Raw genomic sequence first — 17275 nt, 5'->3', positions numbered from 1 at the left:
CTTCTTCCACGTCCAGCCCGCCCTCTCCCAGCTCCCTCCAGAGAGAGCCCACACCCTCAGCTGGCGCCCAGGCCTCCCTCGCCTCACCCTGGTCCCGCGCACTCACCACCGCCGCCAAGGACGCGCTGCTCTCCTCCGTGCTTCGCCCGCACACTCCGCTCCGCCAGAACCTTCCCCACTTCCCAGTCGCTCTCTAGATCTAAACGTGAGAACACCCTATTGCCCATATGCAAGTTATCACAGGACTTAATTTCTTAAAGTCCGAACATATTATAGTCCGGGAACGTCCGCGGCTCCGTGACCGGGGCCCTGGAGCGCGCAGCTGAGGGGCTGGTGGCCACTTCGGAGGCTGCGGCCACTCCGGAGGCGGCCGCCCACTCACGCTCCTCGCGGCCCCCAGGCAGCAGGCTGCAGACGCGCCTCTTCCTTCGGGAGTGCGAGGCAGAGCGAGCAGCACATTGCCTGCAAGCCGCGCGTCCCGCGGCCCCCCACGCAGGGCTCTGGGGCGCCCAGACTGGCCCTCCTGCCCCGCCTCCCCGTGGGCCTCGGCGGGTGCCTCACTTGGCTGCGCAGCTTTGGACACCCCAGAGGGAGAGCGCCCCTGCAGTCCACCCCGCAGACTGCACTCCAGGCCTGGGGGCTGTCCCCCAAGGGCAGCGAAGCACAATGAGAAAAGAAAGACACCAAAGCACTTCAACATAGTTTATGTACATTTATGGCTTTTTACAATAACAGCAAGATTGTTCTCGTGTCTCTAGGTACACCATCATCAGGCACTTCTCAGAGAACCCGGAAGGAACGCCCGCTTATGTTTACATTAACCACCTGCTCTCCTAACTTACTGATCACAACTAAAACCAGGAGCAAAGCCTCTCATTTAAAGTCAGTTATAAATTAAAAACTCTTAAGAGCTGAAGGTAAGAATTTCAAGTAAGTGGGGGAAGTACTGGTAACATACCCAGCAGTTGAACAAATTCAAATTTTATACCTTTGGAGAACTGTTTCCATTTTAAGTGTCTTTTTAAAGATGTTCCACTGAGTCACTGCTTACCAGAATACAGTATTTGCCAATTATTTAGACTCTGTCAGTCTGTCAAAGCAGAACTTTCCAAGTAATGCATCTATTACCTAAATATATTCCATACATCTACATTACAGAAACAATACATCTTTATATTTAAAATATCTGAATAGTTCTATAATACAATATGCTTTTAATAACAGTACAAACCAGAGGAAATAAATCAAACAAGGCTGCATAGGTGATATCATTTGCACATTTCACAAAGCAATCATTTACAATGATATAATAATTACTCCAGAAAGTCAGTATTCTTACAGAAAAAGAATTACCAGAGGTCACATAATATTTGCTTTCATAGTAGACAAAATATCTCCCGCGGACTCCACTGCATCCCACAGATAACCACACAAAGGACTGCAGGGCAGGCGGGGGGTGGGGTGATATACACAGACTTTTCTTTTTAAAAGAAACATCTGTTAAAAAGTCAGTCTATGAAAGTAGTGAGATTTAAGCAGTGATTTTAGTTTCATTCTTCAATGATCGAGGAAGGGAAGGAGCAGTGGCAGCGCGAGAAAGCGCCGCCGGGAAGAGGCAGCGGGAGAGCTCGGGCTAGGACACCAGCCATACATGGAGCTCAGGAGCCAAGGTTCCCAGGCCAGCCCTATCGCGGACGGCCAACAATGAACACTGAGGACGGGCTGTTGACAAATTTTCAAAATGACTTAAGTCACAGTGGGAAGCTTACTACAGAGCTGGCCCACTGAAGAAAATCTGTCACACAACTTGTGCACCTCAGACACGCAGGGAAAACCAAGCCGACAGAGATGGCAGTGCACGTGCAAGACAACCAAATGTGGTCTGGGCCAAGTACAGGGAGATCAGGGCCTTGGGGCAGGGTGCTGGGCACTGCTTCTTCCCTCGTGCCCACCGTGGGCGCTCCAAATGGCCTGGAAATACCGATGGGCTACGCTGGACACGGAGCCAGTTAACTGGGTACAGGTAACTGGAAAATTACAGGTAACTAGAAAGTACTAAAGCACACTGATCTAAACTATAGTTCAGGGAGCTGAAGGCTAAAGAAATCCTTAAATTCTTAAGCTAAGGTTTTAAAATAAATTCACATGTACAAATTACAGCTGGTTTGTTGCTTTTCAAATTAATTGCTCCAATTTTTAAACAAGTTCTAGTCCACTGGAGTATAGTAATGAAAGCCACCTGTACTCAGGAACCCAAAGCATTCTACAAATCAGTCCCATTTTAAAGTTTCCTCCTTCTGCTTAACCTCCTCTACCACACTGTGTAATAATCTGCAGGACGAAGGAAAGAGGGACGAAGTGTGAGTGCTGACAGTTCTTCACGCAGGGCTACAAAGCCAGCCTCCACAGAGACCAAAGCAAGAGCAGGAGTTACTAGGGGCCTCCTCTGTTTTTGATGCAGGACTTGCCTCCCAACCTGCAAACACTGTGTGGCCTCCCGGGATGGGCCTCTGCAAGAATTACTTAACCCTGCACAGAGTGCGTTTACTGGGAACGCACGCAGACAGACACAGAGAAACACATCAAGTTCTCCTAAACAAGAAATGCAGCATCCAGAACTATATACTGCTTTCCTGCCAAAAAAAGGGCCAAACCGCTGAGTATGCGGTACTAATTACATTTTTAAAATTAGTCAAAAACATCACCAAGTAGCATCCCAAAGTGTACAAACTGTTTAAGCACATATAAAATTAGTAGTAATCCAGTTAGAAATACAAAATGAAAATTATGAATGTTGCCCCAAATACCTGTGATTTCACAAATTTACAAGCCGACTATATAACAAAGTAGACTCTAGTTTTAAGAAAACATTACAATGCAGTATCTATTCCAAAAATGACCTCAATACCAAGGTTACTAAATCATTTATCTGGAAATTAGAGCCATTTAAATGTTTGTACAAAATTGCAAATAACAAAATAAACAAACAAAACAATAGAAAAGACCTGTACAAGGCTGGCATTTAATCTATTTTTTTTCAAAAGAGTTTTGACAAGTCTGTTAATTCAGCAGATTGGTAACAGGCTCCTGGGTTTTCGTATGAATTATGTGGCGATGTGAACAGATCCAAAGCTGCTCGGTGGAGAGGCAGAATGGAGATGTCGGTTCTCTGTGATTCGTCACTCAGCAGAACACAGGTAGTACAAACAGAAGTTTAACTTATCGAGGACATGAGGCCATCACAGTATTACAAAAAGAGTATAAACTTTCCTTGGACCAAATGGATAGTTAAAAAAACAACACACACAAATACAATTCTGTCTCTACTGCTTATATACGAAAGTTGAAAGCACACCAGGACCCAAAAGTCTTTTCTGTAATTATATGGTGTAGTGAGTTTGGCACTTCATTGTAATGGCATTTCCAATGGTACAGTTCTTATCTACAGCAGCACATAACCTGCAAACATTGGGCAAACATCCTGTACAGGAAAACTGAATTCGCTGCCAAGTCTGATGAAAGGAAAAAAGGAACGCTTTTTTTTTTCAAATTAAGAAAATTAAGGGGTGAAGGACATCTTTGGATGGCTTCTCTCAGTTCCTGCTGCCAGACAATCTGAAGTACTTTTAAATGTAACCTAGAAAAAAAGACAGGCAACAAAAATACAGTGAAATTAAAATCAACTTAATATAACATCTTACAGTGACAAACTGGGGAGGGCTTGAACTCTCTCCGACAGTTCTGAAGTGACTCAATGGGGGAAAATCCCATTAAAAAAAAAAGATTATGTTTTGGACAGAACTTATGATGGGGAGGTGGGGGTAGCTGACTAGAGGAGACACATAAGGAAAACTAAACATCACAAGAATTTGCCTTTAAATGAGTGCTTTCCTCCGTGCTATTGCTAACCATGGTATAATTTTACATTGCTATTAGCATGGAAATTAAGTAGATTGTTTATCTGAAAGAATGAGGGTCACTCTTCAGCCTGTGGCTGGGGAGCCAGAAGTGCCCCTTTATTCACATTTGATCAGAAACTAATCCCAGATTTTATGATGAATCCTATTGGATAAGTCTCACATTAAGAATATCACATTATAAAGGGCATAATTATAGGACATTATTAAAGCATACCAGAATTAAAACTGAAACGACACTTGGGATATTACTACTGTTGATTACAAACAACTTTATTATCAGCAAAAGGTTCAGCAGTTCCATTTGCAAGGGGCATAATATCTGTAAATACTATATTTTGGGTAAGAACTAAATCAGAAATATAACAGTTTATTTTATTTTGTAAATTTTGAAAAATATCTGTCTGTAATAACATTTCTACCACCAGCAGTATATCACAAAGTACCGCGTGATGTTCCTTAAATCTGAGGTTTTAGTGTTAATCAGCTTGAAACACTGCCATATTTATAGTTTTGCTTCATGTTATAAAATCTTTTGCTGGATTTATAGGCAGCTTTTAAAACTATTACTTCAAGACTCAGAGTTAATACATTGACAGCTTATAAATTTAAAAATACTTAAAAAAAAGGAAAAAAAAAAAAAGAAACCCTCAGCATTTAGGTTGAAACAAACATACAGATGCATCCACCTGTCAGAAGAAAATCTTAAAAACATTTGAAGGAAGCTTTCTCATGTTTCAACTCAAATGAACATTTATAAGCTGCAAAAAGGGTGGAGAAGGAATAAAAGATGCCTCGCTACAGGGACAGTCAGTGGACACAGAGCCCTAAGCCTTGAAGACACACAGCCCTCCCTGTGCACCTCCCCTCTGAGTCCTGTCTCCCGAAGGGCCTCTGGCGTGGGGTGCACTCACCGCCTGGCCATGGCTCTCAGCCCCTGGGCACCTCCCCTCTCAGCCCTGTCTCCCGAAGGGCCTCTGGCGTGGGGCGCACTCACCTGCTGGCCACTGGCTCTCAGCCCGACACCCAGCTATGTGTCGTCGTCTTGACGCTGTGTGGAAAGCTGGCGTTGGGCAGCACGTTGTCAAAGTTAAAATCCAACGTGTCCCCATCCATGAGGTCGTTGCGGATGATGGACTCCACGTCGCAGTCCAAGCGCTCAATGAACATGCCGTCCAGGTCGCTTGGAAGCTTCTCCTGGTGGAGGCCGCCGACCCTGCCGTACCCGTTGCAGCTGCCCGCGGAGTAGCCCCCCAGGGCACTCATCTGCACGGGTGGAGGCAGAGGCACTTGCAAGGGCGTCTTCAGCAGGGGCAGGCGGCTCAGGCTAGAGCTGTGGGGCACGGGGGCATGGGGCAAGGCCCGCCCGGTCCCCGCAGGTGTCTGCGGAGCGTGTCCGGGGTGTGAGTGGGGGCCAGGGGTCATCATCTTGCCATGGGCCGCCTGGCTGCCATAGGCTGGCAGGACTGACCCGGGGCCCAGCAGCACATTTTGGCCCAGGCCCCGGCTGCTGGGCGGGGCAGCCCCTGGGTCAGCGGGCGCCAGCATGTCGCTATGGGGTGGGGAATCGGAGGTGAGCAGCTCCTTCAGCAGCCCCGGGGCGCAGGAGTACGGGCTCTGGAGGCTTTGCAGGGGCATCTGGGGCAGGGGACTTGCGCTGGACTGGCCATAAGCGTATTTTTGGTAGTTGGGGCTCTGTGAGTTCAGACTGGTGTTTGGGGGTGCAAATGAGTAGCGTGGCGCCTGCTGCATCATGCCGCCGGGTGAAGATTGGGTGGAAACGGTCAGCGACGTGGATGGCGAGAGAAGGTTGAGGCTGTCCAGAAGGTTCTCCATGTTCTCAGGGCTGCTGATCTCCGACAGGCTGGGCAGCGTCGACGCCATCTTTGTAGCGGATGGCGGGAACACCATGGGATGCACGTCCCCATCCCGAAGGTCGTCCTGCTCGGGCATGATTGGAGAAAGCCTCCCGCTGAGAGTGCTGGCGTTGGAGCTGGTCCGAGGGCGAAATGTGCTCCAGCTGTCAAAGTCATCGTTGCTGTGCGAGCCAGGGCTGGCGGGCCACTTGGGGAACTGGGACCCGGGGCTGTCCCCAGCAGCCTCCTGGCCGGGCTGCAGGGAGGCCTTTTTCTTGGCAGCTCGGCCTCGGCTCTTGGCAAATTTACTGTTGTTGTCCATGGACGCAGCTCTTCTCCTGGGGGACTTTCCACTCTTACCCCCCTCGGGATTGAGCATCCACCAGGAGCTCTTCCCAGTCCCCTCATTCTGCACACGAATGAACTTGCTGTGCAGGGACAGATTGTGACGAATTGAATTCTGCAGAGCAAAACATCGCATTAGGAAAGCACGACAGGCCCCCACTTGGGAAACTTGCTATTCGACATGGCTACGTGTTCCGCGGAAGACAAGGGGAACTTGGGAAGAGTTTGTGTGTAGATTCCACGTCCCACCCTGAGCTGAGGCAGCTCTGAGACCCAATGCCAAGAGGCTCTAAGTGCAGAGCGGAAACAGCTTTAATGGGGGGCAGGGGGGCAGGCAAAATTTAGTAAGCTTTCTTATAAATGCCTTTTTTTATACAGCTGTAATTCATAGGGCATTTCATGGGGAAATTATACCTAAAGTTTGCTTAGCTACAATGTACACAAACAGTACTCCACATCAAAAACCCTTTCCATGCTACCCTAAAACCACTGGGCCCCTATGACGGGAAAACTGAACTGAAGCAGGACAATCTCCAGCTAAGGATCAATAAAGCCCTAGATTCATTTACACGCTAATGCCCATTAAGCAAATAGAAGGGAATATGAGTCTTTTGTCTAAAAAGTTGAATTGCCACAAAAAGGGAGATTTTAAATTTAAGCAGATCCCTTGCTCCCACAAGCAGGCACACATGACAACCTGCGAGATGACACTGCATCACGGGGTACACCCTACCCACGGCACAGACGGCCTGGAGAGGAGAGGCAAAGGACTCAAAGAGCAGCAGCGGCCGAGCACTCCACCCATTTGCCGGAGAAAGGCAACCTTCACAGAGCAGAGCCAGGTGACAGGTCCTCAGGGAGGACCTGGGGGAGGCCGGGCCAACTCCTGGAGGGAGCTGAAGTGGCTGGGCACGAGCCTGGGGCTTACAGCTCAGCCTTCCAGGGCCTGCTCACTCCCCAGACACGGGGTGGTGCCACGGGCAGAGGCCCGCAGGCCCACTCACGAGGGACCCGAGACGGCTTCCACGGCCTTCAAGCCTCAGGTACAAGCTGCAGAAGGCCCCATCTGGGGGAGGAAAGCAAGTCGCAGGGCTCCAGGGCAGGGGCAGCCCCCAGGCTGCTGGCCCTCAGTCAGGCTGAGAGTGAGGTGCTGGGTGCCCGGGCCGTGGCCATCCAGAGGCAGTTGCCAATGCAGACGCAGATGCCCAAAGGCTGCCCCCCTGCGCCAGGCCAGGCCCCCAAGTAGGGCAAAGCCAGCACGAACCGTCCTAACCAAGGGAGACCAAGGAAAGAGAAAAGGGAAAACCTCACTTCCTGAAAGAGGCACAGAAGCCACAGTGAGAAACCCTTGTCTCCAAATGCCCTCTGACTCTCTGCTCTAGGGCCAAGGAGGACTACCGCTCAGCTGGGCAGCAGGCTCAGTGCGTGAGTGAGGACAGAGCCCTGAGAGCCCACAAGCACAGCCTCCTTCCAAAGCCCCTCCTCCAGCCCCCCAAGGGTCAGCCCCCACCCACAGGCCCGGCTGCCAGTGACCCCTCAGGAAGGCTTCACAGGTGAAGGCACGCTTGCAAGCACACTTGTGCACTCACGCACACATGCATTCACACTCAGGCACACACATGCATTCAGTCACACGCATGCACACACATTTGCACTCACGTGTATGCACTCATGTACACGTGTGCACACACTTGCAAAGTCCTTCCCTGGGGACACGAATGCCAGGGAGCCTGGCCCTCTGGCCTTGCGACACGCTCACGCTGGGAGCCAGGATTTGCACGATGTTCAGTCAGAACAGCGTTGTCCTCTGGACACAACCAAGGACAGAAGTCTGACTCTTGCCCGGTCACAATTAGTTAATGATAAAGGGAAGGACAGCTGCCCCTTGACAAAAACTTCTGGGGGTCTGCATCAACTTGGGGAGGGGGTGGTGGGTGCAGCTCTGCCACACACTCTTCCAGGCTCCTGGCAATTGCAATTGGGGAGTATTTTTAACAACAATGCAGCATTTGTAACGGTGAAATCTTTACCTTCACTAACTCAGGTGGGACACACCCTAATGAAAAGCACACAGCAATCCATTACTTATGAAAACAGCATACTACATATTTTGTAAAAGGACATTTCAGGTCGCTTTTTGAGTAAGAGAGTTGTCTCTTGAACTCTGCCAACAATTAAAAAGAATTTTCCGAACAGGAAAAGGTTTGCTCTGCAGGGCTTGGTACATAAACTCCTGCTTTCCACACGGCCGGCAGGACATCAAAGAAGCCGTGATCTTCAACCTGGGAGTGGGGCCGGGGAGCGCAGAGGGTCGAGTCCTGGAGGAACAGTGTGGCCACCAGTGAAGCCATGTCTGCAAGCCCCTGCCAGGCGCAGGGAGACGTGATCAAAGCGCAGCTTCCCAGGGAACGCCATGTGCAACTGCTGGGATGCCAGAGGTTCACTTCTCCATCACACCAGAAGGGCAGAGGACAAGTACACAGACCCAGTCCTGAGTCTCTGCATGGCGACTGGAAAGGAACGCCAGCCAACGTCCTCTCTAGCAGCTCTATTTCTCGGACCGCAGGGTCCCGCTGAAGCTGAGCTCACCTGCCAGGCTGGTTCACAAGCCCCTGCCCAGCTCCATCTAACGCAGTGCAGCCTTCCTCTCGGGACGGCCAGCCGGAGCCCCTCAGACCAGGGAGCCTCCACGTGGGTGGGGCCCCTCCGGCCTCAGCGCTGTGCTGGGTGTGGGGTGTGACCGGCGGGTTTCTGCCCGCGTGCTTTGTAAAGATGGGAGCCAAGAAGCAGGGTGGGGGCCTGCTTTCGTTTTCTCATGCAAAGCCCCTCCCTAAGGGACTCTACCCTGGAGCTGTGTCACCTGCGGATGGACACTGCGGGAGACACAGGGCCTCGGGCACCTTTCCCGGACCAGTCCTTGCCTAGGACATGCCGGGCCTGCGTGGTGAGAAGCGCGAGTGCTGTCCAGCAGCAGCCACGACAGGCCAGGCGCACCGCAGCCTGCCCGGGACCGAGACACCCCATGGACTTCTGTCCCAGGTCACTGCCCCTTCCTTCCGGAAGCAGTTTTTGCCAGCAGCACCTTCCCTGCTCACTAGTCAGTGACACCACATGCCCGCCTCGGTCGATGCCACCTGGGCGGTGCTGAGAGTAACACAGCGACTCCACATAGTCGTGTGCAGGAGAGCCTCACACCACAACCCGCTGCTTTAGAAAGCACCTGTATCATAAAACCTGGGCTCATTTCTTGGTAATGACATCTCACACTGCTCCCATTCACACAGGATTTTGCAGGTTAACTACCAGAGAAGTGGGCTGCTTTGGAGGGAAGAGCTGGGCATTTCCTTTACAAATGCCCTGGGCAGCCGTTGGCCAAGGAATTCAGAAGTGCTGATGCCACTCTGTCTGTGCCACTGGCCTTCGGGGGCAGTGCCCGCTGCTGCAGGGCCTAGCTGAGGACCCCCAGGGGCAGGGTTGCTGAGGACCCCCAGGGGCCTGGCTGCTGAGGACACCCAGGGGCTGGGTTGCTGCAGGCACCCCGGGGCCGGATTGCTGTGGGCGCCCAGGGGCCGGGTAGCTGTGGAGATGGCTGCGCAAGGGCAGCAGCAGGATGAGGGAGACCCCATGGGCGCTCCGAGCTCCTCTAAGCTGCCGTGGCCAGCAGCAGCCCGGCCCCGAGGGAGTACTGAGGACTCTGCACGGCGGGGCAGGCAGGGGGAGGGGGGGGCACGGTGCCCCAGGCTTTACTGTCCCCAGGATGGCTTAAGCCAGCCGAGTACAGGAGGAAATCATCCCAAACTACGTTCTGATTTTTTATCATTCTTTTAAGACCTATGTGGGTGAAGAAATTATATAACGTATGTGGCATATCGGTACAGGGTGAATGAATAAATTTCATACCAAAAAGAGCACCTATTTAAGACACGATGTCTGGAGAGACCGCTGGTCTATCCAGTGAACATCGAGGCACCTGCATGCTCTGACACACAACCAGCAGAGCACTGCGCCCAGAGTCAAGTCTAGAACCTTCCGGCACAGCCAGGCCAGAGGGCGCACCTCTCTTGACACCGCCTCTGCCCTGGGGGAGCTCCTGGCCTCACCCTGCCACCCCAGCAACAGCCGTCAGCAAGGTCTCCTGTCGCTGCTTCGATGCACTCTTCATGTGTGTGGTTCTCGTGTTTGACCAAAACCACAGACAAGAGAACAAATCCAGCAACTTGAACGGCTTGTGAAACGCCGGCCTGAGTCCCTCACATCTGCATCTCATGCCACAGTTCACGGGCTGCTGTCCATCACAGGGACAGCCTGAGAAGGCAGGTATTGTTGCCTCAACCTAGAAATGGGGAAACCGAGGCTTGAAACGATTTGTCCAACTAGGGCTCAAACCCAGGCCATGCAACTCGGCCATAGAACAGTCGCGGGTGGGAACCTCCTCGCTCCACGGCAGGTGAGACACTCCAGCCTGAGGTTACACGTCTGCGCCCCAAAGGAGGGGACAGTTCTGCTTCCAAGTTTATAAAAATCCATAATCCGCATTGCTAGGTGGTAAATTTGCAGAACACGGCCTGCTCTTATTCCAGCGGGTTATTCTTTGTGGCAAGAAACCACAGCTGTGGCAGTGTGACATCAGCTGCAAACCCTGGCCGGGAAAGCTTCATAACGGGGCTCTGGGGCCTCACAAGGAAAAGGGTGCGTCCCGAGACCCCTGCTGCCAGCCCAGAGTGCAGTCCCCTGCAGCAGCGCCCCAAGGCCGACAAACAAGACTTACAACGATGGGGCATGCGGCTAAATGAACGCATTGTTCCAAAATTCTAGAAATTCTTCCAAAGTGCTGGGCAGACAAGGCTTTCCAGGTGCATTTTAACTGATCTCACGGACTCGCGGTGCAGCGGCTGCTCACCCTGCATGGGCGCCAACCCTTCCTCTGCGCCCGCCTGGGCGTCCTCTCTCCCGCACTTCCACAGATGCGTCCAAGCCAAAGAGGGAGGAGTAATCTCCACTGGACGCAGGGTTCTAATAAAGCAACCACTCTTAAAAAGAAACCCATTTTGCTCCCAAATAGGAGGAAAATGTATGACCTTCACCAACTGTTCTTTTTCACCAGCAATGTCAACAAGGGCTACGTAAATGCAGCTTCGAAAAGTGCTGCGGGAGAGATAGGCCGTGGTGCTGACCCACCAGCTGCGGCTGCTTCCAGCCATCCTTCCAACCCCAAGTGCCAGGGCTGGGCCGCACACCTGCCCTGGGGCCCGCACGCGGGGCCGCACACCCACCGAGTGAGCAAGTGGCCAAGGGTGGCCGAGCAGAACAAGAGTGCCCAGGACTGCGGCACATACCTGCTACACCACCCCTCGGCCACAGATGGCCGCAGACGTCCACACCATCGCCCAGCTCCCCACGCCGCGGCACGCCTCTCCGTGCCACTGCACACGTCTCCACGTGATGGCCAACAGACGTTCAGCACTGACACCCCACCTCTGACTCAAACGATTCCCCAGGATGGAAAACATGACTGTGTTAAAGCAGCCTCTGCTAAAAAGGAACAGTGTGACCTCACGGAAGGCAGAACGAGAAAGACAGGACTCCAGGTGCCCAGAGAATGACAGAGCACTCTGGGGCTCTGGGTGGGCGGCAGCTGGGCCAAGCCGCAGGCAGCAGGGGCCACGGAGGACCGGGCCCAGGTGAGGCAGACAGCCTGGAGGAGGCAGGGAGGACGGCAACTACCGCTGGATTGCTGGCTTCCTGGACAGCCAAGGCCCAGACTGCGCCCATCCCCCCAGGGGCAGCCCACTGCCCACCCCCCACCCCCACCCCAAAAGGCGGTTTTTCCCAAGAAGACTCTGGGCGTAAACGGGAGTGTCAGGCCCTGTCTGCTGTCCTGCCCTGCCCTGGGGGCCACGAAAAGCTCTCAGAGCCCCCCGGGGATGCAAGGGGCTAGGAGCCAGTAAGGTGGGACCATCAGGAAACGGCCTGGGGTGGCGCTGCAGGGCAAAGTTGAAGCTGCTCCTGACCCGCCTGGTCTGTCAGACCCTGAACCAGCCAAAGACTTCAGAGGAGCATTTCGGACAATCACCTCACACGTGTGGGACTTTTCTAAAGACCCCAGGGCTAAAGCAGAAAATTCAGTTAAGGTGATGAAAGCTTTCGTCTGGGAAATCAGGAACTGAACAGCACAGGGCGCACGCGCTTCCACCCTGGGCCAGACCTGACCGGGGCCTCTGCGCCCCTGCTCAGGGAGGCTCCCGGACCCCCAGGCTCTCACATGGCCACGCAGGCCACATCCCAGCCACAGTGACAAGGGCCTGGCTAACCGAGGGCCCGCAAAGTGCAGCCGGGGGCTCCGCTCCCTCCAGGCCTGCCCGCCACCCCTAGAGGCGCCTACCCTCTGGACACCGTGGGCCGCCTGGTTCTGGCTCTCCCCATGGGCCTGCGCCGCTCGCCCAAGAGCTGCCGCTGCTCTGCGAGGAAACCCTGGCCTGGCCTATCGGGCAGGGCCCCACCAACGCCCGCCGCTGGGCTGCAGTTGACTGTCGTACTGCTTCATCACCAGAAGGACACAGCGACATAGACCAGAAACAAAGCACCCTTGAGGCTCTATCCTCCTCGAATGAAAAAATTAATTAAATCAGGCACAAAACAAAGCATGGCATACCAACAGTTTGATCGATTTTAAACGTTTCTAAAGTCACTGGGGAACTAAAGTGAATTTTAACATAGTTTGACGGAGTGAGTAATGAACTCCTGAAACCTGCTCTTGTTCGGTAAATGTCTGCTCAAGGTGTGAACCAGGTTCAGAGGCCTGAGAACACTGAGAATCTGACAGATAAAATCTCTGAATAATACCCCACCCACAGCAGGTATTCTTTAGAATTATTTTTTATCCTAAATACGTCTTCTGGAAAAGCTAGGGAGAGATTATTCAATTAAATACTTAATCTACTTATCAAGAACTGCTACTCCAAGTAAACAGATGTAACTAAAGCACAAACTCTAGGTTCCCATGCTGTTTTCTAACTTGGGACCTATATACGATAATCCAGACTACAGAAAGAGCGGCAAAGCGCGATGAAGCCAACACTGGGCCATGCGGTACCCTACCGTGCTTGGACCCCAAGGCTGGAACCAGCTCGCCCACTGCTCGCTGGGAAGGCTGATGGGACGCCCGTGGCATGCTGCTCTGACTCCACCTCCCCAGAGAGCCTGAGCTCTGTCCCGAGTCAGGACTCACGGGCCAGCCCACCCCAGCGTAGCCTCTGGGCCCAGGGCCACGGTAAAGAGCAACACCCCAGGAGGGATGGGCTGGGAGCTATCCCCGTGGGCACTCAGGCCCGGCTTGCCACGACCCCTGGCACGAGGACACGCTGCTCCTGCCGCGTCACACAGCCACCCACTGGAGGATACCAAAAACACCGCGCAAATGTCCCAGAAATGCTGCTTTTGGCTGTTCCCTGGAAGTCCACAAATCCCACAGCCTTTGCAGCAGGCCCTAAAGCAGTTCCAAGCAGCTCTGTCCCTCACACCAGGCCCACACTAGCCTCTCCCCAGCTACACACTGCTGCACAAATGTGTAAGCCCGGTCTCCTCCCCAAAATGAGTAGCGTTTTTATCTTCATCTGGAAATGGAGCGTCACAGAGAAGCAGCCCCATACCCTACAAACAAACCGGCTGATGCAAAGCTGCTCCCCTGATTCCAGGCTCAATCACTCTCACCACAAGATCATTCCCGGGAAGAGGGGACGCGGGGAGGCCCCATGGTGGGTAAGAAGGTGCCTGGAGGCCCTGTGGGGGTAAGGGCGTGTGTGGAGGCCCTATGGTGGGTGAGGGGAGACCCCGTGGTGAGTAAGGGGGTACCAGGAGACCCAGTGTAGGTAAGGGGATGCTCAGAAGCTCCGTGGTGGGTAAGGGGGTAAGGGGAGGCCCCGTGGTGGGTAAGGGGGTGCCTGGAGGCCCCGTGGTGGGTAAGGAGGTACGGGGAGGGCCCATGGTGGGAGGCCCCGTGGTGGGTAAGGAGGTGTGGGGAGATCCCGTGGGGGTGCCGGAAGGCCCCATGATAGGTATACCCTGGAGCCAGAGCTGAGGTACCCAGTAAGAATTCCTGGGGTTCCACCACTTCACAGCCAGCCCCGGGGCTGTGCTGGTCCATCTCCCAGGGGGGAAAGAAAAGTCCAGGGGAGACCGAGGGCAGCTCCCAGGGGCGCAACTGCAGACCTCACAACGGAAAGCCTGCCTGGTACTAAACCTTTTTCTCCAGCGCTCGGTGCGAACCCAGGGACCCTCTGGAAACCGATGCAGTGAAAGAGACACAAGGATCTCTTCACAGCTCTCCAAAGACAAAACCTAACAGCGTCTTTGGTAGTTATCTCATGTTTAGGGAGGTGCTGCTCTTTTAAATGCACCAGCTACACACACAGTAGTGATGTGCTGTTTCTAGCTGGAGCCCGGAGGGAGATTCTGTGCAGCCAGCTCTAAGGCATAGAGGGGCACTGGCAAAGGGCGGGAGATGGGTGGCCAAAGGGGCTTTCTCTGGCGCCTCAACCACTGGGAAACCAGACTTAGCATCGGAGCAATGGAACCCCTCCTTGGAGCTTCAGGCCTCCTGTCTTCAGAGCTGTCCAGAATTCCTCCCAAAGGGAACTGCTGAGCCCGGTCCTGAGCCCTCACGCTGCCTCTCCCAAGCTGCTGAGTGACAAGCAAGCTGCCTTTCGCAGCACACACCCCAGAACAGAGCCCTCAGTTTGCCTCTTCTCGCTTTCCTTAAAATGGCATGTTGGTGAATAGTGGTCAGCAGAGAGGATGACAGGACTCAGCGCGTGTGCATCCCTGCCCAAGGGGCATGGCGGCTCCCCAAGGGAATCGGAGCAAGTCACGGGATGCCTCGTGCTTCAGGCAGGCTGTTGTGAGACTGAGGATGCGCTCAAGAAAACACAGGTGTGTGAATGGAAACGATCCTTCCACCTGAAATTCCCAACACAGCAGAACTCTACTAGAAATTCCTGAATATGCCAAATGAAAAGGCAAAATCTTCTACTGTGTCCACTGCCACAGACAAGGAAAGCTGTCTGGTCACGTCAGTATTTCAAGTTCGCGTGGTTAGGAGCACGTTTCCCTAAGCTGGGACGGAGCCCCTCTGCTATCTGTTTACAAATCCATTTCATTTACTTCATTTTCACTGAGAAAAGTACATTGTCAAATCCTGGCAGCCTAACGAGACTGCCACGGATGGCTCAGAATTGGTTTAGAAGCTCTGTTTAAGTGGTTGGACAAAGTTTAAAACAATCATTCCAAAAAGATCAGATGGTTTACATCCTGACTACTTTAAAATCCATCTTGCGTTTCTACCAAATGACTCTCAGAGACACACAGCAACGTGCGGGGCCACCACACAGGTCCTCAAGGGAGCCGGCCCCCAAGCCAGCGCAACTAACGATTTTAGAGATAGCCATTTTCTTTAAAAGTTTTTTCTTTTTTTGGGGGGGGGGGGCGGCGGAGCAGTTATGTATTTAATTACATAAAAACTGCTTCCAAGAACCCTGCGATGGCTGGGCCGGGAAGGGGCCCCTCTGTTGGAGAACTGCTTTCCTTGTTGCTTTGTTGGGGTGGGGTTGGGGGAGCAGCCCAAGGAGGAGGGTCTCACGGAGCCCAATTCACGTTTACTAGGAATACACAGGGTAAAGTTTTACCTTCAATTTTTATCATTGAAAAATCTTTTCAAAATTAATCAAGAAACAGTAAGCTAACTGCAGTAAATCTAATGTAAACTATTTAGAACCACTGACAATTTCAGAGATTTTATTTTTCTCACATTTTAATACCATAAATTAGGGTTCTTCAATTCAGCCAAAATCCACAGTGATCACCCTACTTTCCATTCAGCGATACTTGTTGAGCTCTCCTGTTCAGGGGAGCCATGGACCCCCCACGCTGCGCATGCCACTGCCACAGAACACACGCCTTGGCCCAGGGGCTGGCTGTGCCCTGCCGTCGGACGGCCTGAGCAAGAGCAAGGGAGCAGCACAACCCTGGCACTGGCTTGAAGGAAAGGTGGGCTCTGGATTGCTGGGTCAAAGGGAAAGGTAAAGGGACTGCATGGTGTGAGGGTGGAACGTGACCCAAAGCTCAAAGGCAGAGGGGGGCCACGAACACACACTAGGCCCAGACAGTATGGCCCCAAGTGGGCAGATGGAGTGGCCCCAAGTAGGCAGGCCACGTGGCCAGATTATGCATGCTATACCCAGAACCACACTCTTCGGCCCTTGGCTCCCTTGCTCGTAAAATAGAGGCACTCACAGTGTTTATCTTATTGCAATGTTCAGTACACAAAGTGCCCAAGAAATATTAGCTATTATTATCTATCGTGGAAAATTTTTAAAGCAAAGTCTGTCTGGGGAAGAAAGGAGAGGTAAGTGTTTGAGTCAAGACCTAGAAGGTAGGGGATAAGGTGCGCTGCTGGAGGTGAACTTGAAATGGGTTCTTCCGGTGTCCCCCACGCAATATCAGGAGAGCAAATGAAAGAAGAGTCAGCAACAGCGAGAGTGGGGCATGCCTCCCCCGAGAAGTGCTGTGTCTGCAAGCTGACGCGTGTGCATCTGCATGGCAAGGGGTACATCCATATGGCAGGGTGTGCGCCCACATCGCAGGCGTATGTTCACATGGCAGGGCGTGCATATGCATGGCAGAGTGTGCATTTGCACGGCAGGGGGTGCACCTACATTGGAAGGTGTACATCTGCATTCCAGGGGGGGCATCTGCATCATAGGGGTGCATCTGCAACGGCAGGGGGTGCATCTGCACGGCAGGGGGTGCATCTGCATCACAGGGGTGCATCGGCACAGCAGGGGATGCATCTGCATTGCAGGGAGTGCATCTGCATGGCAGGAGCTGCTGTCATTTTAGCTCCTGCCCATCCTCGAGGCTGTGCTTGGTTCCTTTCTTACCCAGCAGGACTAAAGCTGCCAACCCCGAAAATGATGGAGTTATATGTCAAAGTTGCTGTTCGGCTTTCATCTCATGACTTGAATGATACTTGTTTGTTCTTTAACTCACGGCAAAATTTGAGTTTTTCACAGTTAGGGGAGGCCAGGATATTGGAGCAGGGACCATTGTTTTGCAAACAATTTTCAAATTCTCCCTTTGAGAATGAGTTCAGTGTGTTTTTCA

At 52.7% G+C, this 17275-nt stretch overlaps 1 protein-coding gene across 1 annotated transcript in view; it reads right to left on the bottom strand.

The window, feature by feature from the left end:
• Nucleotides 1–621: 621 nt before the first annotated feature.
• The window catches only part of FOXO1 (forkhead box O1), a 107560-nt gene continuing 90906 nt past the window's right edge, over nucleotides 622–17275 (bottom strand). Inside the window, exons 2-3 of the mRNA XM_077158029.1 lie at nucleotides 4915–6233; nucleotides 622–3637 (exon numbers count right to left, since the gene is read on the bottom strand). Coding sequence (XP_077014144.1) covers nucleotides 4932–6233 — 1302 coding nt within the window. The 3' untranslated portion in view covers nucleotides 622–3637; nucleotides 4915–4931. The remainder of the gene's footprint in view (nucleotides 3638–4914; nucleotides 6234–17275) is intronic.

The sequence above is a fragment of the Tamandua tetradactyla genome, chromosome 4 (assembly GCF_023851605.1).
Source record: "Tamandua tetradactyla isolate mTamTet1 chromosome 4, mTamTet1.pri, whole genome shotgun sequence".
NCBI lineage: Eukaryota > Metazoa > Chordata > Mammalia > Pilosa > Myrmecophagidae > Tamandua > Tamandua tetradactyla.
Note: the sequence above shows the minus strand (reverse complement) of the source record. Positions and strands in the feature narration are given on the sequence as shown.